General features: G+C 38.3%; 2 protein-coding genes and 1 long non-coding RNA gene across 3 annotated transcripts in view; 1 reads left to right on the top strand and 2 right to left on the bottom strand.

The window, feature by feature from the left end:
- Positions 1 to 4477: 4477 nt before the first annotated feature.
- Positions 4478 to 7797, bottom strand: LOC120528455. Its single transcript, XR_005633529.1, has 3 exons — positions 7761 to 7797; positions 6574 to 6732; positions 4478 to 4662 (listed from the first exon to the last, which is right to left on the bottom strand). It is a non-coding gene; the product is annotated as an uncharacterized LOC120528455 (long non-coding RNA).
- Positions 7798 to 16861: 9064 nt separating this feature from the next.
- On the top strand, positions 16862 to 19401 carry LOC120528450 (leiomodin-2-like). Its single transcript, XM_039752613.1, is given in 3 exon segments — positions 16862 to 17057; positions 17060 to 17290; positions 18966 to 19401. Coding segments are annotated over 3 exon segments (621 nt in total). The 5' UTR covers positions 16862 to 17008; the 3' UTR covers positions 19307 to 19401.
- A 2806-nt stretch (positions 19402 to 22207) lies between these two features.
- LOC120529034 (neural Wiskott-Aldrich syndrome protein-like) overlaps positions 22208 to 25016 on the bottom strand; it is a 64624-nt gene continuing 61815 nt past the window's right edge. Inside the window, exon 11 of the mRNA XM_039753096.1 lies at positions 22208 to 24042. Within this exon, the coding sequence (XP_039609030.1) occupies positions 23993 to 24042 (50 nt within the window). The 3' untranslated portion in view covers positions 22208 to 23992. The remainder of the gene's footprint in view (positions 24043 to 25016) is intronic.

Genomic DNA, 25016 nt, shown 5'->3' with positions numbered 1-25016 from the left:
ACTGTCATTCTTATCCAAGGTGACTCCCATCATCTGAGATTCCATTGTTTCCTTTTCTTTTCTTTGTCCAATTGTAGCCCATGCAGGTGAAGTGACTTGCTCAGGTCACACAGTGGTGTCAGCAGTGGGATTTGAACCAACAACCTCAGAGTTTGAAGGCCAAAGTCTTCACCACCACACCACACTGCATTCCTCCTTTAACTATTATATAGCGTCTTTCATGTATATCTATCTATTTCAGTGTCTTTCACGTCTGTCTACTGTATTTGTCCTTAACTCCTATTCTTTTTTGTCATTTTCTCTCTGTTATAATGTCTTTTCTATTATTTATTATTTATGTGCTCTTCTCATCTTTCTCTTATATAGTTCATTTCATTTTTATGTGTCATATTCTGTCTTTCTTTGCTCTATTCATCTATCACATCATTTCTTTCCCATCTCTTACAGTACATAGTGACTTTAATATCTCTATATTATATAGTGCCTTTCACGCCTATCTCTACTGTTTCTATCACTGATCTGCCCCTGTGGTGTTATGGGTCCACAGCTCGTGGAGAAAAGGCCATTGATTTTAAATAAATAATCATTGTGCTCGCGGCTTAGCGAGGGACGTTAGCCATAGTGGGCCGTGGACGATCCGTAGGGTGTGGGCGTTCTCACCTAGTGCACAGGTGAGGAACTGCCCACATTCATGATTGTCCCGCTGCTAATGCTGCAGCTGCTGTGGCCCTCGTCATTTTAAAAAGAAGCGCGAGTCGGTTGTGGGGGAGTGTAAGAAACGATCGGGAAAAAGAAAGAAACGTTCGGAGAGAAAGGAAAGGAGAGGACGGAGGTTACAGGGAGCGTGGAAGCAAGCGGTGCAGGAGAGAAACGGACACGCTGAGCGTGTGGTGAGCGCGCTCGAGCGGCGCGGGCAGCTGCATGGAAGCTGGGTGTTAGGCCGACACCCACGTGTTTGTGTTGATGTCGCCCGCTGAGCGAGCAGGTAGCGGAGTGACCAAGGTGAAAGCGACGCAGAAAGGCAGCGAAGTCGGGAGGCTTGGAGTGGCAGTCCTTGGTGTGAGCGCCCTGGAGACCAAGGAGTCCAAGTCTCGAGGCTGGGATGAGAGCCAAACCGAAGCCAGGGATCGGGAGGTCTCCAGTCTTGCGTGTGTTTGAGGAGGGCAGCTGCAGAGAGCGCCTTGCCTGCTGCTAAGCCCGCACGGGATAAGCAGGTGAGACGCATACAGAAGAACACCGGATTTGTTTGTTGTTGGTTTTAAAACTGCTTCCAAGAGAAGATTTTAACCTCCGATTTTTAAGGATGTGTTTTTCTATTTATTGGTTTTACTCCACGTTCTTTTTATGGATTATTTATTTAATGAATTGTGAAGAACTGCACTATTTATGGAACACTGTTTTTGTTGACTGTTTTAATAAAAGCACTTTTGTACTTTCAACCATCCCCTTGCTCAGATGCTCAATTTGCCTCCATTGACTAGCTCACTCGGTTACATTATCGACGGTGTTGGGTTCAAGGGTTCCCAAACATCAAAGGGAGTGTGGAGCCAGAACCCACATCGTCACAGCCCCCAGTAGTTTTGGTCCCCTTCCACTTTTAAACACGAATCCCACTTTTCAGTTAAATAAGTGTAAACTGACCCCAGTGACTGTCACCCATCATTCTTATTCCACACAGCAGACTCTTTCTTTGTATTTCACAGATTATTTGAAACAATAAATCAAATTCCGATGGCTCACACAAAGTGATTCAGACCCTCACCTCATGTTTTGTCGCTCATTATTTGGAGGTAATAACTGCCATCAAGACCTTCCTGTGGCTCTGGATGAGACTTCTACTTCTGTCACTACCCACCCGGCCCACTCGTCATGACTTCTGATGGCCTTTTTTCTCCCAGCTGTGATGTTCAGCTCTTTCCATGGATGTTGACTTGGATTCAGTTCAGGGCTCATAGCAGACACTTCACAACATTCCAATGTCTTCTTTTCCCCATTCTGGTGGTTTCACCTTTGTGACATTCGCTCCCAAACACCTTGATGATCTGCTAATTTCATTGTGACCTTCACAGATTCAGCACTTCAACCTCAGACCATTAATGGAGTCGCTTTATCTTATGTGGACACAGAGCCGGTGTGACTCACCATAAAGCTCTCATTTGGTTTCTTCAGTCCAAAGGAGCTTCTCCAGCACTGTGGCTGATTAACACTCAGTTTAGAAAACTACAGTCTGTGTGTGTCCTTCAGAAGTGGGGTCTTCTACCATGGAGCCCACGGTCATTGACACAGTAACATATGGTGTGACTTGACACTGTTGTCCTTTGATCTCGGAGGTCCGCCTGAGTCTCTCTTGATGTTTTCTTGTTTTTTCTCCTCCTTTTAAACTCTCCTTCTGTTCAATCAGAGGTCAGCTTTACTCTTGTGGTCTCATCAGGTAGGTGGGCTACAGTCCTACGGACCCTCAAACATCTTGAGAATATTAGCAGCTGTGCTCACTGGAACATGAAGCTCTTTGGATGTCTTGTAGTCTTCACCTTGACCACCCTTGGCTGTGACCTTCTTCATCTCCTCCTCTTCTCTTGCCCTTGTTCAGTGTGAGGCACACAATGACACAACACAGCAGAGTGAGGACTTGACTGAGTGACTGAAGACCCCAGTGACACTCAATAGAGGAATCAGTCAGCTGGAGATGTCATGACAGTCCAGTGGGGTCTTTGAACTTCTAAGGATCCCTAATAATTGTCTCTGCCATTTTCATTTGTTTTAATGTTTAAAATTTGTGAAGTCGAGAACTCAAAGCAAATTGTCTGCTCTGTGGAGTAAAGAATGGAGGATGGCGAGCACTTCAGCTTTAACTTTTTTCACATACAATTGTGCTTCATTTTTAAATCCACACTTTTATCTGTGTCTGTACATAATGTCATGTGAAAAAAAGTAAGTGCACCACATGATGTGGATTTTATTTTACTCTTTTTTACTATTTTTGGACACATCAAGACTCGGGTTCAACAGACGGCTTTGGTGATTGACTGCCTGAGTCTCTCTATCCCATAATGCACCAGTCACAGGACCCCCATCACTCTCAGCCCCTCAGTCACACAACACTCAGACTTTCTTATCCTAAGCTTGTCCTGCTCTATTAAAACTTCAATGATTTTTATTGTGATGATCCATTCAGTCAAAGCACAAACTCACATTTTAAAAAGTCGTCTCTGCTCTGAGGTTCAGGAGGCTGGAGGGTGAAAACTGGAGCTTCATGAGCTGAAAATAAAAAGAAAAGAGAAGAAGAATGGAAACTGAGAAGATGGCATTGTGGGATCTTAGTTTAGTTCTTAAACACGTATTACATATGCAGAGGAGTTAAAACATTTATAAAATATAAAAGGGCTGACAAATTAATTGATATTAATAATAATTATACAGGGAGTCAGAGAGCATTGAGACCCCCTCACTTTATTTCTGCATACTTTACCGTGTTATTGATTTAATTTTAAATGGATTAATGTGCCTTTTGTGCTCATCAGTCTACACTCAGTAACCCATAATGACAAAGTGAGCGCAGGTCTTCAGGAAGGTCTGCAAATTTATTACAAATCAAACTGAAATGTCTCCTTCATAGAGGCATTTAGACACTTAATTCAGGTCTTTGTGGAAGCCCCTTTTGTCTCCATGATTAAGTTTAACTAAATGTCACTTCAAGCTTTACACTCCTGGATTTGGCCAGTTGATCCCATTCTTCCTGGCAGATCCTCTCAAACTCCGTTAGATTTCAACAACAACAACATTTATTTCTATAGCACATTTTCGTACAAAAAAGTAGCTCAAAGTGCTTTACATAATGAAGAAAAGAAAAATAAAAGACATAATAAGAAATTAAAATAAGACAACATTAGTTAACATAGAAAAAGAGTAAGGTCCGATGGCCAGGGAGGACAGAAAAAAAAAAAAAACTCTAAATTCAAGAGAAGTTTCTGTGAACTGCCATCTTCAGGTCTCTCCTGTTCTGTGGGGTCTCAGTCTGGTCACTCAAGGACCCTCAGACTTGTCACAATGCCAGTACAGGGTTGTCTTGGCTGTACTCTTCAGGTCGTTGATCCATTCCCCAGTCTGAGGTCCTCTCTGTATTTGACTGCACTTCTCCTCCCCTTAGTTCTGACGTGTCACTCTGTCCCCATAGCCTGATGCTGTCACCACCATCTTCACTGTAGAGATGGCATTAGGCGGGTGGTGAGCAGTGCCTGGTCCTCTCCACACATCCTGCTTGGTCTTCTGTCTAAAGAGTTCAATGTTTGTCTCATCAGATCATTGACTCTTTCCCTTGATGCTCTCAGGTTGTCATTTGTCTTTTACTCGAGAGTATCATCTGCCTGGTGTGCTAATGTTATGTTAGAAAATTTAAGTCAAAGAAGCCTTAAACAGATCAGCGTTATTTATAAGGTTAAATGTATGCCATCGTAAAGGAAGTGCGCTTACCGTTTGTGTATTGAAGGCGCTGCCACGAGAACAAGGGGCAGCCTAGCGGGTGAGCATTGTGAGGCGCTACAAGTCCTGGCACATGTGGAGCCGTATCATCATGACCAGTATGGGCTCCTCCGCACGGATCCAGTTTTACACGCTGGTGTCCTAGCAGCCTGCACAGCGCAGATGGTTGAAAGTGCGGAGCTCCTGAAAGAAAAAGCCGGCATGTTCAGAGTCAGAGATGGGGATCCCGTATTGTAAAAAACTGAATTTACTTACTCGTGAGACGGCAACCTGTCTGCTTGAGCTAATCTTAGCCATTGGCAGTGAATGGGGGATTTACACGCACGCGACTAGCAGGGGTTTGCATTTAATAGAAAGTTGCTCAGGGTGTGTCGCGGGTGCCATTGTCTACCTGGTTAGGTGCGTGGGATAGACGGGGTGGCAGATTGGCTAGATGATCTTGCCGGTGATATTTAAGGAGTTGCCAGCCATCAGGGGTCGTCAGTGGACCTAAAGGTGAGGTAGGATTAAGAACTGCTGAGCTATTGGAGGAGCAGCTGTGATGTTGGCGGCTTTGTAGATATTCTTTTGTATATATAGTTATATATCTCCTGGTGATACTTTATGGTGGAGGTATATATGCTTATTTGTTGTTGGGATAGTTTTTGATTTTGGGATTGCTGTAATTGATTTTTTCTTATTGTACAGTAAATACACACACACACTTGTTTTGTTTTGTTCTTGTGCATTTTTTTTTCTCTTAATTTTTTCCTGTTGGAGGAGCTTCTTGAGCCAAAGATAAAGAAAGACCACCTTCATTATTGGAGAGTGTGTGTAGTTTTTGGGGACATCTTCAGTGCTCCATCTAGTTAAGAAATCCCACCCTGAGTTGAGAGGGTGCTGCTCCTGCTAATGTCGTCACTTCAGTGAGTTCACAGGCCACAAGATGAGTGACGTCACTTCCACAGCCCGCTAACTAAGCTCCGCCTCTTCAGTGACATCACTATAAAATGTCACCAGAAGTGGGTGTTCATTACAGATCTGTGACTGAGGAAGACGGAGCTCCGACTCACAAGTGACTTTAACTTGACAGCCTTTGTTTGCAGCAGATGTCATCATTGTGCTCCATCTTTGTGCTTTTTATTTCATATTCTTCATTAAATGGGGTATTTCAGGGTGGTACCCCAACTCTTTGTGCCCACTCTCTCTGCTTATTTTCACAATACACACATACAGTTTTGTCTAATGTGATGGATGGCCGGGATGGACCCTGTGCCCTTGGCTTCTTGAACTTAGTTTGTGTTTAAATAAATTGCTGTCTTTATGTGTAAATAAAAGTAATACATAATTTATAAAGTGTGTTTAAAAGTGACCGCACTCACTGAAATGTTCAGGTGGTCCTTGAGTACTCAGAATTCTAATGCAGTCCTCCAATTTGCTTATCTTCACCACCAAAATATATCAAATAAAATGCTATTGGTGAGTAAAATCCTCTTTAAATGTCGGTGGGAGACATGACGTCTGAGCTAACAACAGCAGGTATATAAAACATGAGAGCCCAGGGGGAGCACAGCTGAAAATGGATGAACGTGAACTTTTAACGTGGACTCCATCCAGCAGAATGTAATGGACAACGAAGACAGCAGGAGCAGATTGAGATGTCCTGATGTTATAAAGCACTGACGCTGAGCTCAATTTGATTCCATTAACGTCTTCACTGTTCTCAAATAAACAATTCATTTGTGCACTGAACTGCCTTAGCCATTTAAAACACATTTCTGTTCATTAATCTTAAGTTGAGAAAAGCAAGGAACATAAAAAGAATCCCTAAATTAAGTGAAAAAGGACCTTTAATGACAGTATATGGAAAAAGTATAAGAAGTATAACATTTCAAATTAAAATTCCAAAACATCTGATTAAACACAGTTGATAATTTAGAGAGTTTGTTATCCCTCAGCTAATCAAAGTGAAAGGCACTATATAGTAAAAAATACTTAACAGCAAATAATGTCAGATAAACGTTAAAGAGCAGGCCTTCCTCATTGTCCTTTTACTGTCACTCTGATTGTCCTAATGGCCTTCAATAAGAAACACAATTTCACCAGACGCTGTACCTGATGGAGTCCTTGTCGTGATGTCCCCTTGGCTGAACTCTCCACACTCTTTGTCAGACCTGACAGCTTCTTTCTCAGGTCTTCAGATGAGAAATCAGTGGTAACAGTGAAGCTCAGCGAGTCTCCATCAGCAGGAAGGGCACAGCAAGATGACAAAGTCTGCATTAGGAGAGAAGAGGGGACGAGATTTCCGAAAGAAGACATTAAAAAGTAAGTAATGCTGATAAGAGGGGGCTCTTCTGAATTAAGGATCCGTGTAGTGGGTAGTCAGTGTGGGTTTAGATGGTGAGAAAGCCTGTCATTGACTTGTTGAATGTTTATGAGAGAATATTTGGTGGAGTGTAATGAAGCATCAGAGATTATCGACCTTAACTATCAATAAGCTTTTCACACAGGACTCCATGAGAAGCGAGTCAAGATAAAGGGATTGAGGGGTCAGGTGGGTCCAGAATTAACATGTCACACAAAACAAGTCATTGGGCTTTTTATGGTTCTGAGACAAACTTAATTAAATTAAATGCAAAAAATAACAAACATATGTAGGGAGAAAGCTCTTCAGTATGATTATACAATTGAAGGTCTGCAGGTCAGAAGTGTGATTTGTGAGAAAATCTTGGGATCCTTTGTGTCTTCATCCCCATCATTAGCCGCACAAAGTAAAGAAAGCTATGGCAAGCTGAGTTATATAGCGACCACCATGTGAGGAGTTTAAATTAAGAAGAGAATCTCCCTAACATCTGCAAAACACAGTGGACATCAGGATTGTTGTTTGCAGTGTGAGAGAAAAGCACACAAGAAAGATGAGAGATGAGATTGTACTCTGGTGTCTGAACTGTGAGAAAATCCTAAAGGATTTGAATCTCATCAGTTTAAGGATGGAGATATTAGATGGTGGCATAGCAGAAGAGTTGGCACCATCCTTTATTAGATGTCATCTTTTAAACTTCATTAAAAAACACTTTTTCATGCAGGCAGCTGTCATGTACATGAAGTTACCAACTTTGAGATATTTGTAAAAATAATATTTGAAATGTTAAGGAAATATGAAAAAGCAATCCATATTTGACTGAATGGCCTGTTCTTGTCATGTTGTACAAACCCCTCAGATTTTTAAAATTTCTCTGTAAATGATCTCAGTTCACACACACCCCAGTCTGATCAGACTACCTGTGAAGTGTCGCTCTCACCTGCAGGAAGTGGAGATGGTCCTTGGTCTCTGAAAGCTCCTTCAGCTCAGCTTCTCTTCTCTTCAGCTCCTCAATCTCCTTCTTCAGTTGCTTCATGACTCCTTCAGCCTTCTCCATTTCTCTCTTTTCTTGTTTTCTGATCCTCTCAGTCAGTTTCCTGTGGGCTCCCTCAATGCACCGTATCAGAGCAGTGAAGCTATTCTCACTTTCTTTGATTTCTCTTTCCACAGTCATCTGAATAAATAGGATAAAGATTTAGGATTGATTTACTTAATAAGAATAACCAATCACAAGGAACATTTGTTGTTATTTTGATACCATGAAGGACAGTTTGAATTGGCTGGAGTGACTGTTGGTACTTTATTTGCAGAAGACAAGTCAGTTGGAGACCACCACCCAGACATATAGTCATAAATCATAAAAATATAACTCACACATTTAGCAAGTACTATAAGTCTTTATATTCTACTCAGTTTAAAGAAGACGAGACACAATCTGTGGAGTTCATTGATGTAATGCAAATACAACAGCTGGACACTCTTAGCACAGAGGAACTGGACAAACCTCTGACACTGTTAGAACCACTAAATACTGTAAACTCACTGAAAAGTGGGAAAACAATGGGCCCTAATTTCAACCCAGTGGAATTTATTAGCAATGTTAACAGAAGCTAGAGACAACAAAGTTGCACCACAATGTTTTCACCAAGTTTTAATTCCTGTTTTTTCAAAGAAAAATAAACCTTTATCACAATGTGCATTATACGGACCAATTTTACTTCTGAATAATGTAATATCACAAGACAAAACCAGATTTATTAAAGGTTGACAGTTACCTTAACACCTTCGTTTTCTGTTTAATGTAATATATCCATCCATCCATTATCCAACCCGCTATATCCCAACCACAGGGTCACGGGTGTCTGTTCACTTATAAAATCTAACACACAGAGATCTTATTATCTTTGGTACAGAGAAAGCCTTTGACTATGAAGTGTTGTCTTTATACTCCACTCACCTTCATCTCCTCCATCACCCACCTTGTCTCCTTCAGTGTCTTCTCTCTCTCCTCAAGTCTACTCTTGATGTCACTCAGTGTCGCCCCCAGCTGCTTCTGTTTGGACACATAAGAGGACACGCGTGGTCAGATCAGAATTCATGTTCACTTTGTGTTTTCTTTTCCTCTTTCTGACTCCTGATATTTTTACAAAACATTTGTTTTACATTTCATGACACAACTTAGGTTTGATTTAACAAACAAGAATGACAATGAAAGATTGAAAGAATGGATTAATTTAATTGATGCAAGACTGAGTTTGGGCTTGAAGAGAACGTCAAATACAGAAGACAGTTTGAAGGCACACTGGTGTGAGTTAGTTCTTAACGTTTAGAAGACATCACATCGACAAACTTGGAAATGTGAAGTTCACACAACACCAAAAATAATAAAAAACAAACTGGTGTGTGTAAGTAAAGAAACTGGTGAAAGGCCAGAAGGACTTAAACATGTCATGTCAGTAACTATAGGATCTACAAGGCCATTTGATACCCTGATTCAGACATGTGAGGACGTTGTCTGCCGTTGTCATTTTCTGGAGTCAAGTAAGATACACGAAATACACAAATGATTCTGTTGAATTCAGGAAGAAGGCAACTTAAAGGAATTATATTTTTATATGCAACTTACCTAAGATGTTTTATTTACAGGACTGAGATTTTTTTTAAATCAAAATGTGTATTATGTTTGTGTATTTTGGTTTATGCAGAGCCTTGAAGACCACCCAGCCATCCCTGTTAAGGGGTCAGCTCAGAGATCTGCAGGTGGGTGAGCCTGTGGTGTCCTGATGATGGACTACCTGTCAACCAGAGCGCAGTTTGGGAGACTCAAGGACTGAGTGAGCAACACTGGAGCAGCACAAGGAACAGGCCAGTCTGCTTTACTCTTCACTCTGCGCACCTCACACTGGAAATAACAATTTTTTTCTTTTCTTTCATATTCAAAAATCACCCAAGGAGTGTCTCAGTGGGCTTTAACAGGCCCTGTGTTGGAGAGCCCCCTACTCCAGATTCCCTAAGAAGACAAGAAAAAATGGAAGAAATCTTAGGAGGGCAATTCACAGAGAGACCCCCTGTAGGTACGCTGGGTGTTCAGTGAGTGTCAAACACAAGTAATCCTCTTCACAGAGCTAGATGGACAATCCATCATGGCCTCCTCAGAAACACAACACAACAGTACAAACTACAAGGCAGAATGCAAGAATACATGAGACCACTCACTAAATACAGAACTACCACATATGAGGACACAGATTTGTGCAAATACATCAAAACAACATAGAAACTAAAGAACAAAAATGTGAAATAACAACATCTAACCATCAGCTCATTGTAGGACCACAGCCATACTGTAGAAGAGGAGTCAGACAAGCCAGCCTCATAATGGCTTGTCACAGCTCTTGTCATCGTGTTGAACAAAGGCAGCTAAAGACCTCAAAGGGCAGAAGAAAGCTGAGGGGTCTTATGAAGCCATGAAGCCCACATGAGGAATCACAAACACCAGTGACGCCAAGTGGGGATAGTGTAGATAAAGTGCTGTGTGACTGAAATGTCTGTAAATAAACTTAAATGAAAGTCTGCCATGTGCTCTTTAATCATGATATCTACATTTTTGGATTTGTAATTTGAAACTGTGGAGCAGAGGGGTGAATCAAGGAGAAATGTGTCTTTGAGTTAAACATTATAGAGGTCATTGTATAACAGCAGATCAGGTCACTTGCAGACATTCACAAATGATTCTGCACTTATGGGGTGTGTTGATGAGGGGATGAGACAGGGGAGAGGAGTCAGGGGGAGAACATTGAGAATTGTCTCGAATTTAACATCAGCAAAACAAACAAACTGCTTAATGACTTTCACACACCAAAGATCCTCTATGTCTGGTCACTACTCAGGGAGTGGATGAAGAGGTGGTCCACTCTTACACAAACTTGGGGTCCATATCAATGACAGGTTGGACTGAACTGAACACAAAGGAACTTGAGAAGAAAGGGCAGAGCAGGATCTTCATCCTTAGGAGAGTGCATTCCTTAAATGTGGGAAGTGTCATCCTATACATCTTCTATAACTCATAAGGTCATTTCTGATAACAGAAACATTAAAAACTGATTTTATTTATACAAACTAAGGCATCTCAAATACAGCACAATAGCACAATTCTTTCAAACACATTGAGAGCAAACCAAAATTTGGACAATAAATTGCACAGATGTCCCCACTCAACCCTGGCAAGAGCTTATTTTACATCCAAAAATGTCAAAACATCTTGAAACTAACAATTTCCAGAGGGATAAATTAAATTACAAAACTACCGAACATTAAATCCAGTCTCTCTCTCTCCTCCCAGCTTGGAATGTCAGAACTATGAAGAGATCTGAGGCCTCATGTATAAACGGTGCGTACGCACAGAAATGTTGCGTAAGAACTTTTCCACGTTCAAATCACGATGTATAAAACCTACACTAGGCGTAAAGCCACACACTTTTCCACGGTACCTCATACCTTGTCGTACGCAAGTTCTCTGCTCGGTTTTGCAGACTGGCGGCACCCAGCGTCAAAGCAATGCTACTGTTCCTGTGTGGTTACTCCTTATTTTCATGATGCGCTTTATAAATACACTGAAACTAACCGCATATTGTTTATTAGTGTAATGCATCTGATTGTAATTAACTTGTAACAATATAATGGTCCAGGGAACAGCCATAGTATTCCAAATACCATAACTGCTTTAGCGTTGTTACTCTCACTGCACCTTCTTCTTTCAGCTGCTCCCGTTAGGAGTTGCCACAGCGGATCATCTTTTCCATATTACTCTCACTGCACCACTCGGAGTATTTATATCACTGTATCTGAGTGTGAATCACAGCAGCAGCTGATCTGAAAGAGAATTATAGGTATACAGCTTCAAGGACACTCAGCCACTGCAAAACGTTTCAAAGCCTTTCCTGTACAGACCTCGCAGTTCAGAAACAGTTTCATCCCAAGAACTATAAACGCACTCAATCAATTGCACCTTGTAGAACTGTTTGTACTTATAAGTACAATCACCCCACTGTAAACTTGAACTACAGTTATAATATCGCACAACCTGAGCCACTTTTTATTATGCTAAGAACAGATCGATCCCCACCCTTGAGTATTTAAGGCTTTTAAAAATACATATGATGATCCTGCCATGTTTTGAAAAAGTCTGCACAGATCCTCTAACTGAGTATTTGATTTTTCCAATTTTAAATAATATAACACATCAGTTTCCCACTGACTTAAAGAGGAGAGTTTGGGTTCTTCCAGTTTATCAGAATAAGTCTGCGTGCCAACAGTGTAGTGAATGCAATCACAATTTGTTTGTCTTTCTCCACTTTAAGACCCTCTGGAAGAACCCCAAACACAGCTGTTAATGGGTTAGGAGGGATTGTGAGTCCAAGACTGTCTGAGAGGTAATTAAAAATTTTTGTCCAGAATAATGTTAATTTGGAGCAGGCCCAGAACATGTGACCTAGTGAGGCTGGGGCTTGGTTGCAACGTTCGCCGGTTGGATCATGCCCTGGGAAACCTTTTGGAGAGTTTTAGTCGAGACAGATGTGCTCGATATATAATTTTGAGTTGTATAATTGTATGCTTTGCATATGGAGCTTGAGTGAATTCTCTGCATTGCTACTTTCCACTCCTTTTCTGATATATTAATTGAGAGGTCATTTTCCCAGTGTCCTCTTGGATCTTTGAAAGGAAGGGATTGTAAAAGGATTTTATATATTGTAGAGATGGAGTCATTAATAAAACTGGAAGTTAGGTAGAGCCATGCCCCTTCTGCCTTTTGTCTTTGTAGGGTCGCTCTTTTGATGCGTGGATGTTTAGAATTCCAAATAAATGAGGTTATTGTTGAATCTAATTGCTTAAAGAACGATTTATTAATGTATATTGGTATGTTTTGAAATAAAAAGGAGCTTAGGAAGAATATTCATCTTAACAGTGTTAATTCTTCCAGCTAGTGTGAGATGAAGGGTTGACCATCTATGCAAGTCTTGTTTAATTTTTTCCATACAGGCGAAAATTTTGTTGATAAAGAGCTTTATGTTTACTTGTGATGTTTACCCGAGGTATTTAAACTGTTCTGCAATGATAAAAGGAAGGGTGTCTAATCTAATATTATATGCTTGAATTCACAAAGAGTACACTTTTATTCAGATTAATTCTGAGACCAGAGAGCTTTTGAAATTCTGTGAGTGCTGCTAAGACTTTTTCTGGATCCGATATATACAGTACCATGTCATCTGCATATAATGAGATTTTCTGTTCCAGTCCTTCTCTGCTAATCCCCTTTATCTGATCAGTATTTCGACAATGTATTGCCAGTGGTTCAATGGCAATTGCAAACAGCAGTGGTGACAAAGGGCATCCTTGTCTTGTGCCATAAGGAAGGCCTTAAGAGTTTCCCAGAGTATTCCTGCAGAGATCTCAGGGGATGTATTTGTCTCTAGAAAGAATTCAATTTGTTTGGATATAAATTCAGTACAATTCTCGTCAGCTAATAGAAGCGGATTGAGACGCCATCTGCGGGTGAGTGTATGGGGCTTAGTAATTTCAGCTCCAAGATCATCGGAGCATGGTCTGAAATAACAATAGCATCGTATTTACAAGATTTAATCTTAGGCAAGAAGTTATTATCTATAAAGAAGTAATCAATCCTTGAGTAGCAATGATGTACTGGTGAGTAGAAAGAATATGTTCTTGAATTTGGGTTTAAAACCTCCAGGGATCTGATAAGTTGTGATCAGTTATAAACTGAAAGAATGGAACATTTGGCCAGTCCAGTCTTTTGCAGCCGGAACTGATCCTTACTTAGTAAGTGGGTTTCCTGTAAAAATACTATTTTAGCAGCAAAATATGTTTATTATATTATACAGATAAAACTTTAACTTATCTCATTTAAATAATCTATATTCTTCACTGGGACTGGCGTGAAGGATAGAATAATTAAACATGTACTACAAAGATATTTCAATGTTCCTGTCGAAGTTCAAGTTGTAAACCTGTTGAAGAATCGGCCTGTTTCATCTAAGCTTACAGATGGCTTAACGTGCCTTCTTGTATTACAGAGCTGATTGTGTGCTGATTGGGTATTTGGGGAAAGAAAAGCATCTCGAACTAGGACTGCAGTCTTCGACGGCCATATATGTGTTTACATATACTGCCAATATATATTGAATATAAAACAGAAAGACAAAATAACAACACAGCTAAAACTTTAACGCAGGATAGACAAATTTCAATGTTCAAACAGTTAAATGCTTGTCATGAGCACACTGACTGCAGTGAGGAGGCTTTTCGCAGTGTCATGAGCACGAGGAGGCTTTGCAGTGTCTGCAACAGACGTGGCCATCCACCGTGCATAAGCTGACATTGGCGGGCTTAAGGAGCCACCGATTCTTCCTCTGCCCAGTGCCACCACAAACCTAGAGCCGCCCCTGAGTACTGCTGCAATAAATTATTTCATCGAAGGTCGCACACAATCACTGCGCTGTGAAACTCGTTTAATAACGTGCTTTAACTCCTATCATCATGAAAATGACATCACGTATACATCTCAGTATTTTAGTTATTCAGAGAGCTGTAATATCATGAATGTAATGGATTCTGTGTCCAGTTGGCGGAAGAGAGCCGGTTTAAAAAGCAAGTAGTGATTCACACACATAGAGCACATAGAAGATCACATACAAAATAAAGCATTTAACGTGCTACTTTAATTACGATGTGATTTGAGAAACTTGTTAATTAAACGATTTTAAGATGAAGTTTATGATGTTCTACTTTAATGACAAAATAAACTACGTGATTAAAGTGGAAATGTCGAGATTGAAGTTGACATTTCGTGCTTTTTCCTCACTGTGTGCCTTTTTTTCTCTGTACCCTAATAAGCTTTCATATGACACTCAGACAGTGGGCTACAACTCGGCTTTTCACGGCGACTTTGATATGTGACTTCTTTTTATTTCCGGCACTGTGCGATTTGTGAATGTGAGCTTTCAAGTTTCTCCAACACGCTATGTCACTCGATCAACTTCCTTTTGTTGATTATATCACGGTTTATTTGAACAAATAGTGTGTTTTTCCTTTGCCTCCACTTGGTATTCACTGAAATTCTTATATTTTCCCCTGTGCTTTTCCCATTGTCTTTTCACAGAAGGCTAAGCTTAAGGGCGATTTATATTGATTTGCATATTCAAATAAGCATAATTCTGGGAGGAGTTGGGACGTAACATAAAGCGCGTGCACGAGCGTTAGTTTTCACGCTGGTCGGGATTTATGTAGTGGAAGAACATGGAAGTTGGAGTACGCACAGATTCCTGCATCTGGATTTTGTGTGCTTAAGCTCTTTTCGGATTTTGTACTTACGCCATGTTATAGTGCGAGTTCTACGCACGGCGTTATACATGAGGCCCCTGTTCAGTTTGTGGCTGATGTTCATAAATCGTCAAGTCCACCCAAGTCATCTTTCACTTTCTCTGTCTGAGGCCCAGACATGGTGACATATGATTTATCAACAACTAACACAAACACACCTCATCCATCCATCCATCGTTGTATCCTTCCATTTTGTTAACCTGTTTATCTAAAGCAAAGTCACAGGGCAGCTGGAGCCTAAACCAGTGAATACTGAACACAAGGCAAGGAGAACACCAGGACAAGGAGGCAGTCCATCACAAGGAACACACACACACACACACACACACACACACACACACACACACACATTAGATAAAGGGCTGCCTTGCAGTTACGAGACCCGGGTTCACTTCCCGGGTCCTCCCTGCGTGGAGTTTGCATGTTCTCATAGTGTCTGCGTGGGTTTCCTCCCACAGTTCAAAGGCATGCAGGTAGGGTGGATTGGCGATTCTAAATTGTCAATAGTGTGTGCTTGGTGTGTGCGTCCTGCGGTGGGTTGGCACCTTGCCCGGGATTGGTTCCTGCCTTGTGTCCTGTGTTGGCTGGGATTGGCTCCAGCAGACCCCTGTGACCCTGTGTTCGGATTCAACGGGTTGGAAAATGGATGGATGGATGGATATTAGATAAAGAGAGAGATAGAGAGAGCACACACACACTGTATATACAGGGTGGGCAAAAGTAGGTTTACAGCTGCTCATATGGAAAAAGACATGCAGGTTATGACTGCACCACTCAAGCACACTACTGTATAATAATAATAATATGACAAATACAGATAAACAAATAGTAATACAAGAATAAACTGTTTTGTGTACTCTCAACTGTAAACATATATTTATATATATATATATATATATATATACACATATATATATATATATATACACACTATATATATATATATTTTATATAAATAAAATTGTTACTTAGTAGCCATTCTTATTACTTATTAATATAAAACAAATGCCTTAACTTACCAGTTCTGGATCTCTTCTTTCCTATACAGAACATAACGACTTACAAAAGACAAGCGCTAATGGTTGAACCAACAACAGCCCACTCAGTGGCACTTCCATGCCCACATACAACCCTAAAGAAAATATAGCAGCCCATCAAACTCCATACACATTTCAAGAAAAGCACCCAGAAATGCATGGCAAATTCAGATATCAGCAAGTGTTTCACTATGTCAATAGTATTTAAGTAATCTAAATATCATATCATTTTGAAGGCATTTCTATAGAAGGAGTGAGGATTGCATTTTTGACAGTAAACTGTACCTTTAAGAAAGAAAAAAAACAAACAAGCATAATCTTCTTAAAGCAAAACAGTAGTTACTTCTGTGGTACTATACAGTATGTGAAAATATAAATGTAAATCTTGCATCTGCTCTTCTAAGTTTTATTCTGAGAAAGAATAAAAGGCACTTCTTTTCATACATTGAAGTGTCCTTTATATGGACATGAACATAGTGTTGGCGATCCTTTCTGTCAGGCCACAAGGCCCAAGTGATATCACATTCTTCAATTTGTAAATGAATCTGGCTGACGCTGGCTTCCAAAAAAAGAAAGTGCTTCATGTCCAGATGCATTGTTTTAGTTCCCTCCAGATTTTCCTTTAAAACCCGCCAACTGCCTCACACTCTAGATGAACAAGGGAACAAGACAGAGGAGAAACAGTCGAATACTTTTTTTTGTCTATTTAAAACCTATTCAATCGAGCAAATCAAAGAGCTTCCGCTAAGCAGCAATGAGTAGTACATTTGGGTATCGTAAAGAGCTTGATAAATATGAAGATATTGTGAAGATGAACTTCCGGCATCGTTGACCTCCGAGGAGTTGCAGCAGCTAGAAAGGGAACTTGAAGATATCGACCCGGACGATAACGTACCCATTGGATTACGACAGAAAGATCAAACTGAGAAAACCCCCACTGGAACATTTAGTAGAGAGGCACTGATGAAATACTGGGAAAATGAGACACGGAAGCTTCTTGAAAATGAAAGAACAGCTTTTGGAAAAAGCAAGGAAAGTACAAAGAAAGTCTTCGAGAAAGAAACTAAAAACTTACTCAGTTATTTGAAATGTCAAAAAAAAAAAAACTACACTAACTTGTGAAATGGAACAAATACTTAAAGGTTAAAACACTCATAACCTATCTGTCTGGAAAAATACATTGTCAAGTCAAATGAAAAAATAAAGTTTCAGATACTTAGATTAAAAGTTCAAGAAAGAATGCCAAAATGCTTTACTTGGCAATTGTTAGAAGATCAAAATTAATGCATTTTTTCACAGAAATTCTTAATTTTTCCTTTGATTACAATTTTTTTCTGCTACAAATTATGCTCATTTTCATACCACCTTATTATAGTAACTTTAATACTACTGATATCAATAAATACATAGTACTTGATATTTCAAAGATACAGCATAGCCACATATGTTTATCACAAATTCTAACTGAATGACCATTAACAGCAGTTAGCAAAAGCTTTATTCAAAATATCCTAAAATATTTTATTCATAGCAAAGCTATCTGAGGTTTATTTCTAATGTAAACAATGACAGCTACCAAAGGCTAAGGATAAAAATGTGCAAAAGAATACCCAAAAAAAAAAAAAAAATAGCACTCGATACTCAAAACCACCATGAGGCTGTGAATGTGTTGGAATGATGGAAAATGCTGCACATTTAAATTTCACAAGTAGTTCAGGTATCCAGTGTGTTACATTAACTGCAGTGTATACAGAGGAAATTTCAACAAGCGACACTTCATGATGAGAGCCACCAACCACTGAGAAAAGAGCGGTCTTAAGAATTAAGGGGCCAAAACAGACACTCCTTAACAAGTTAAAATAAAATTTGGCATGTCCTTGATCATTTCGTTGAAATTTGATGAATGAAATCATACTAATATTGGTCCTCTGTGAGAAAGTGTGGTTGAGAATGCAATTACTTGATGGGCTGGCATCATCTCCACTGTTAGCGTCTGCCTTGCGCCCAGTGCTGCCAGGAAAGGTTGTGGACACTCAATTTGTTACACATACACCAGATCTAATACAGCCCATGTTTTAGGGTCCATTTCTGAATCGTTGTACCAAATGTGACTAAAAGGGAAATGAAATAAGTAGTTGGTTGTCTGTTGAGCAACATACATTGCGTCCATTGGGACCTCTTATTATTTAACCTGTCCTCTATTTTAATAATAAAAAATGAGCATTTCACAAAGCTTCCATCCATCCATCTTCCAACCCGTTGAAACCGAACACAGGGTCACGGGGGTCTGCTGGAGCCAATCCCAGCCAACACAGGGCATAAGGAACCAATCCCGGGCAGGGCGCCAACCCACCGCATCACAAAACTTTCCCACTCTTTTATGGACACCCTATGTACTGTATACAAAAACAAATGCATACAAATTTAAACATCAAGTGATTTTTTTTGAAAGTCTTATAAAAATATTGCAAAGTAATTAAGATTTTTTATTTTGTATTAATACTGTACATGACTCTTCTACCCAAGCAAACTCACAATCTTACAGTAAAAACCAGCAGCTGACAGATGTAGAAAAATATAACTGGCAGGTTAAGTAAGTTTAAAATTTAGTGCCCTAACCACTATACTACACTGCTTGCCATGGTCCAAATGTATGCTGCATATTGGCAAAACACTAACAAAATGTTAATTTCTCTCTTGATATTAGGAAGAAAATAAGGAGGAGACATCTGCTGCCACAGAAACTGAGCCGACCACTGAAAGTAATAGTGAAGTCTCAGAAGGAGCAAATACAGATTACGAGGAAGAGGATGACATGGAGGATGAGAGTGATGAAGAAAGTGAAAACCCGGTTACTGAAGATGAAGATTTGGATGATGGCGATAGTGGTTTAGACAGCAAGTCATCTTGTAGCCATGAAGAGACATCCAATGGCTTCAATACTCTCTTTGATGTGGTGAAGCCACCAGACAGTGAAAGCTCAAAACCAGATGAAACAGAAGACATTAAAAGTTTCACCAAATCAGCAAGGGGGAAATTCAACAGTAGTTGATGAAATTCTTGAAAAGATAATAAGCAATGATCCTGACACCAACAAAGTAGTTCTTAATAATATTGAGAATATTAGTAAAGAAGTACTTATTAATTTTGCAGAAGTATTGAAAAACAATGCACATGTTAAAATGTTTAGCTTGGTCAATACTCAGGCAGATGATCGAGTTGCCTTTGCAATTTCACAGCTTGTGCGAGAAAATGCATGCATCACAAGCCTTAATATTGAATCTAATTTTATCACAGGGAAAGGCATTCTAGCCATTATGAGGGCACTCCAGAACAACAAAACATTAACAGAGCTTCGTTTTCACAATCAAAGGCACATCTGTGGAGGACAAGTAGAAATGGAAATAGCAAAGATTTTAAAGGATAACACAACACTTCTGAAGCTAGGATACCACTCTGAGCTACCAGGACCAAGAATGAGCATCACAAGCATACTGACACGAAACCTAGATAGACTGAGACAAAAACGGCTACAGGAGCAGAAACTCCTAGACATGGAGAAAAAGGATGGATCTGAAGGACCCATCAATCCAAGGACCAATGCTTTACTGAAAGGAACACCCACCACTCCACCATATTCATCTCCAAAAAGCTCACCCTGGCCATCCCCAAAAGTGGGTAGAAATTTCAATTGTAAAAAAACTGTACCAACACCTCCACCGCCACCCCCACCTCCATTCACTGCAGAGAAAAAAATACCTACCAGAAAAATAGCAGAAGTCATTAAAATACAGGAACAAAGAAAGAAGAAACAGGCAGGGCAATCAAAACAGAGATCAAAACACAGCAAAAAAGCTGAAAAACAAAACTCAATCCTAAAAAACTTAAAAAATGCTTTAAAACCTATTTCTGAGAAGAAAGCAGACGAGGGATCAAGGCCTTCAACACCCCAGAGGTCACTTCATGATAATCTAATGTCTGAGATACGCAGTATAAAACATCTTAGAAGGGTAAGTACCTAAAGAATGAAACAAATATATTTGAAAACAGGGCACGGAGAAGCAAGGAATATTTTCAAAACCAATGCAATCATTCCTGTTCATCCTTTCTGCAATTAAAAGAACCCCTAAGCTTTAGTTCAATGCCTGTTGTTATCCATTTTCATTTCTCAATTAAACTGGATGACCCAACTGATTGTTCATGTAAATACATGTTTGTAAAGTTACTAACAATTTTACAATAGTCTTAAAAAGTGGGACTTCTCTACAGTATTGACAATATCTTGAACTGAAGTCAGTTGAACAAAATTATATGAATACATGAAGGTTGATTAAATGACAGACACACTGATCATTGTTTTTTTTACAATAACCTTCAATGCTCTACATGAACAGATTTAGCGGTCTCTACAGGGAGCAAAGCAATCTTTGGAATGTTCTGCCCACTTGCTGGTTTATATATGGAAACACATCATGGCCTCTGTTAAGAGATGAAACAAATGTACTTTGCCTGAGGACCACTATAAACCCAACTATTACATTAAGTCCTGTAACATTAAAACTGTATGTGTGTTTCTGGTTTTCCAGTTCTCTATACTTGTTTTACACTCCTCTTTTAAATTACAGGTTGAAGTTCCAGAATATCTTTGATAATGAGGGGCAAATCCTGAAAAAAGAAGTATTAGAAAACTATTGTGTATATAAAACATTGTTTCACTCGTCTTTTTTTACTTTTCATATTTTGGACTAGATCAGAAAATGTGTATTAATAATTATTACAGAATATTTCTTTTATGATACATTAGAGTGTGGGAACTTTTGTGGTTCAGTGGCTTACACTAACTTGCTATTTTTTCATGCTGTGTAAATCTAATAAACCAGTAATTTTACATAATACAAATTTACTCATGTTTAACACAAACATCAGTTATATCAGCTTTCATTAAATATGAAACTTGTGATGTGAAAAACATAACATTGTCCAAAACTTTCAGGTCTTGATTTATGTTGTAAAAGTTTTTTACATATGTATTACTGATCACTGTATAGCTAATTTATTTAAATGAATAAACATAATAAAATATTTTTAAAAAACTGGTCTTACATCATCAAAAATAGTAAATGTCTTGTTCTGATAGCATGTTATCAATTATATAAATTAAAAAATTAACTAGGTAGAAGTGTTTAGAAACACTTATTGAGTAAGGAAATAGTTACAGTCATTTGAAAATGTTTTATATGGTTAAATTCCACAAAGCCAATGTTCCACCAAGACTTTTCACATCTATTTTTTATAAATAAAAAAACACACTAAAACAAGTAGAATTTTGCATCTTTCCACATAAAATAATGATTTCAGTGAAAATCATTAGGATTAATTGTACAGTAGGATTTCATTTTTGTATTCATTAAGAAACAAAGTAAAATAGCATTGTGATTAAAAAGGAAATACAAGAGCAAAATATCTGATTATTTTTCTTTTGGAGTGGAAACTTAAAACAGACACTTCTTTACAAATAATAATAATGGACATTTTGTTAGCCGATATGAAAGAAAATGTGGAGTACTGCATAACCGCAATCACATACTCAAATCCAGTTAATCCATTGCAGTGTTGCAATGGTTTTAAATCTATCTAGCAGCATGAGCTGCAAGGTAGATTATTTTCACAAACTCAATCTTAGACCAGAAATCCATCCCTTAAACATTTAGTTTTAATCATATGATACGGAAGAGCTGTAATTAAAATAGCTGACATTGGGACCCATTTTAGTCAATATATCTTTCAATATTGTAAAAATAGATATATGCAATTAATTGTATAACCTACAATACTGAATTATAGGAACCTAAATACATAAGGTCAACATTTGCTCAAAGAAATATGAAAACATGTTGTCAAAGAACTTCAATGGAGATATTTTTACAGTAAGAAAAGGAATTTGGAAGTTAAGTGGTCAGTAATGTTTAATGTGTTTATTTCTCATTTGCAATCATACTTCCACTTTTTAAATGCTTGCATTAGTTGTGCCATGCTTCAAAAGTTGTGTATTAAACTAACAGAAGAGAAACCTAAGACAAAGAATTTGACCTTGAATCTGAAAACACTCCTGATAAAGATAAAGCTGCACACTCCTGACAGAAGAGATTACATTAGCAGTTGTCATTTGTTCAGAATAAGTGGGCAGTTATGTTTCAAAATGTACAGGAGGCTGGTGATGGCAAACTTTCCAAAGTTATGCAGACAAGAGATAACAGTTCACAAATATATTTTGCTTAATTCAACAAACCAAATCAAATCAAAATTCGCAGTGGAACCATTTTATACATATTTCTGTTACTTTAACATGAAATCACATTAATGCCTCTATACTGATTCAAACAAATAAGCAACTTATCAAAATGTTAATCTTTGAACATTGGAATACCCAGGTGAAACCAGCATCCAGCAAATAAAATAGAAAGTTCAAAATATTATATCCCCTAAATAAAGCTTAGACTAAATAATTTTTGAATTTACAATACAATACAAAAATCTTTCATTTATTAAAGCATTCCTAAGCAGGGCTAATGAAAAGAATACATAAAGTTAAATATCTAAAAATAAAGTGAATATATAAACACATAATATAATAAAATGACTAATTTCTTGCAAAGCAAGTCTTGATGAGATTATAGACATGAAACCTGCAACTAGTATGATATTAAAAGCAATGACTTCTACTATCCGCAAGAAAAAAAAAAAAAACTGTTAACCTCTGGCCAAATTAATTAAAAAAGTAAAATGATTAGGTCTAAATAATGGCTGGATAAATTTAGTATGCATTATTAATTAAAAATTCAACTAAAATAATCAAGCAATAGCCCCCTCACCTCAAATTCCCAGTAATGTGCAACTCAACTAATTTGTTTTACTCCAACGTTTAAAACGTTTCTTCAACAATGTGTTCATCAGATACAGGACTTCAAATAAAGGGTTACAATAATTCGATAAAAGATTACTGACCCAAAACTTAAATTTATCTATAAGATTTTTACCAAAGAAATGAAGGAACAAAAGCCCCTGTGAATTCTAGAAACATAAATGCAAGCATAATTAACAGAGTACTCTCTCTTCAGAGAAGAATATACTGTTGCTTTACAATAAGCTATAAAAAATGGACTGTATAGGGTACTTTCATTCTAACAGTGAATGAGATAGACTATTAAAACATACTGCTGATACAGCATAAAGTATGAATCATGTCTTTAGAGTGAATAGCTTTAGTAACGTGCAAAAACGTAACTACCTCAACATTCATGTAGCATTTTGTTTAAATGAAGGGGCTAAATATTCAACAGATGTGTAAAACTGGAGATTAGGGCAAGTGTTTTAATATAACTTTAGTAAGGATATTTTTCAGTAAAACTAGAATATGAAAATGTTATTTTGCAGTAATGAATACAGCAGGAATTACTCTCTGTAAGTTTAATCAATGCTTTTCATTTTCCTTACTTCATCAAAGTAAATAACATTCAAACCTACAAGTGTATTTGTTGTGAAGGAAAATTGCACAAATTAATAGAGTAACTTTACATAAAATGACAAACCTTTACAGATTAAATGAGGTATTGCACAGATTAACAAAAAAAGCAAAAAGGCAACAAAAATATACAGCAAATTAAGAAAAAATTTACATTATAATTTTAACAAGTGTAAGAAAGGTCTATTTTTGTGTAGATTCTTATGTTATGAGTATCTAGTCCTCCCACTCATCATCATCTTCAAAATCTTCCGCATCATCTTCATCTTCATCTTTGGGAAGAAAGGAAAATGCTTTTAGAATATGCAAATATCAAAAGTTAAGACTATTTTGTTTTTCCAACCATGCATACATGATCTGATTGACTTTTCTCCAATACATATAATTCTTAAAAACATACAGTGTTCTAGAGCCATGAGATTCAGCAGATATGTAATGATAGCTTGTTTAGAAATATAATAAATCAATTCCAAACGGAAAACGGAGCACACAACCAAACGTATTTGTCCTATTTTAATAAAGTAAAATTATTTATCAAATTGCAAACAACATGAGGTTATATAAAAAAGCAAGTACAACCCATTAAATGTTTTTCTTTTTTAACATACGAGGACAGTGCAAGATCTGATCTTAACTTAAAAACTATAGATAAAGGTGATACAGAATAACATACATCATGCTACATTTATACAGTGCATCCGGAAAGTATTCACAGCACATCACTTTTTCCACATTTTGTTATGTTACAGCCTCATTCCAAAATGGATTAAATTCATTTTTTTCCTCAGAATTCTACACACAACACCCCATAATGAAAACGTGAGAAAAGTTTACTTGAGATTTTTGCAAATTTATTAAAAATAAAAAAACTGAGAAATCACATGTCCATAAGTATTCACAGCCTTTGCTCAATACTTTGTAGATGCACCTTTGGCAGCAATTCCAGCCTCAAGCCTCAACTTTTTGAATATGATGCCACAAGCTTGGCACACCTATCGTTGGCCAGTTTCGCCCTTTCCTCTTTGCAGCACCTCTCAAGCTCCATCTGGTTGAATGGGAAGCGTCGGTGCACAGCCATTTTAAGATCTCTCCAGAGATGTTCAATCGGATTCAAATCTGGGCTCTGGCTGGGCCACTCAAGGACATTCACAGAGTTGTCCTGAAGCCACTCCTTTGATATCTTGGCTGTGTGCTTAGGGTCATTGTCCTGCTAAAAGATGAACCGTCGCCCCAGTCTGAG

The sequence above is a fragment of the Polypterus senegalus genome, chromosome 4, assembly GCF_016835505.1.
Source record: "Polypterus senegalus isolate Bchr_013 chromosome 4, ASM1683550v1, whole genome shotgun sequence".
In the NCBI taxonomy this organism is placed as follows: domain Eukaryota; kingdom Metazoa; phylum Chordata; class Cladistia; order Polypteriformes; family Polypteridae; genus Polypterus; species Polypterus senegalus.
This window is presented reverse-complemented; position numbering and strand designations above follow the sequence as displayed.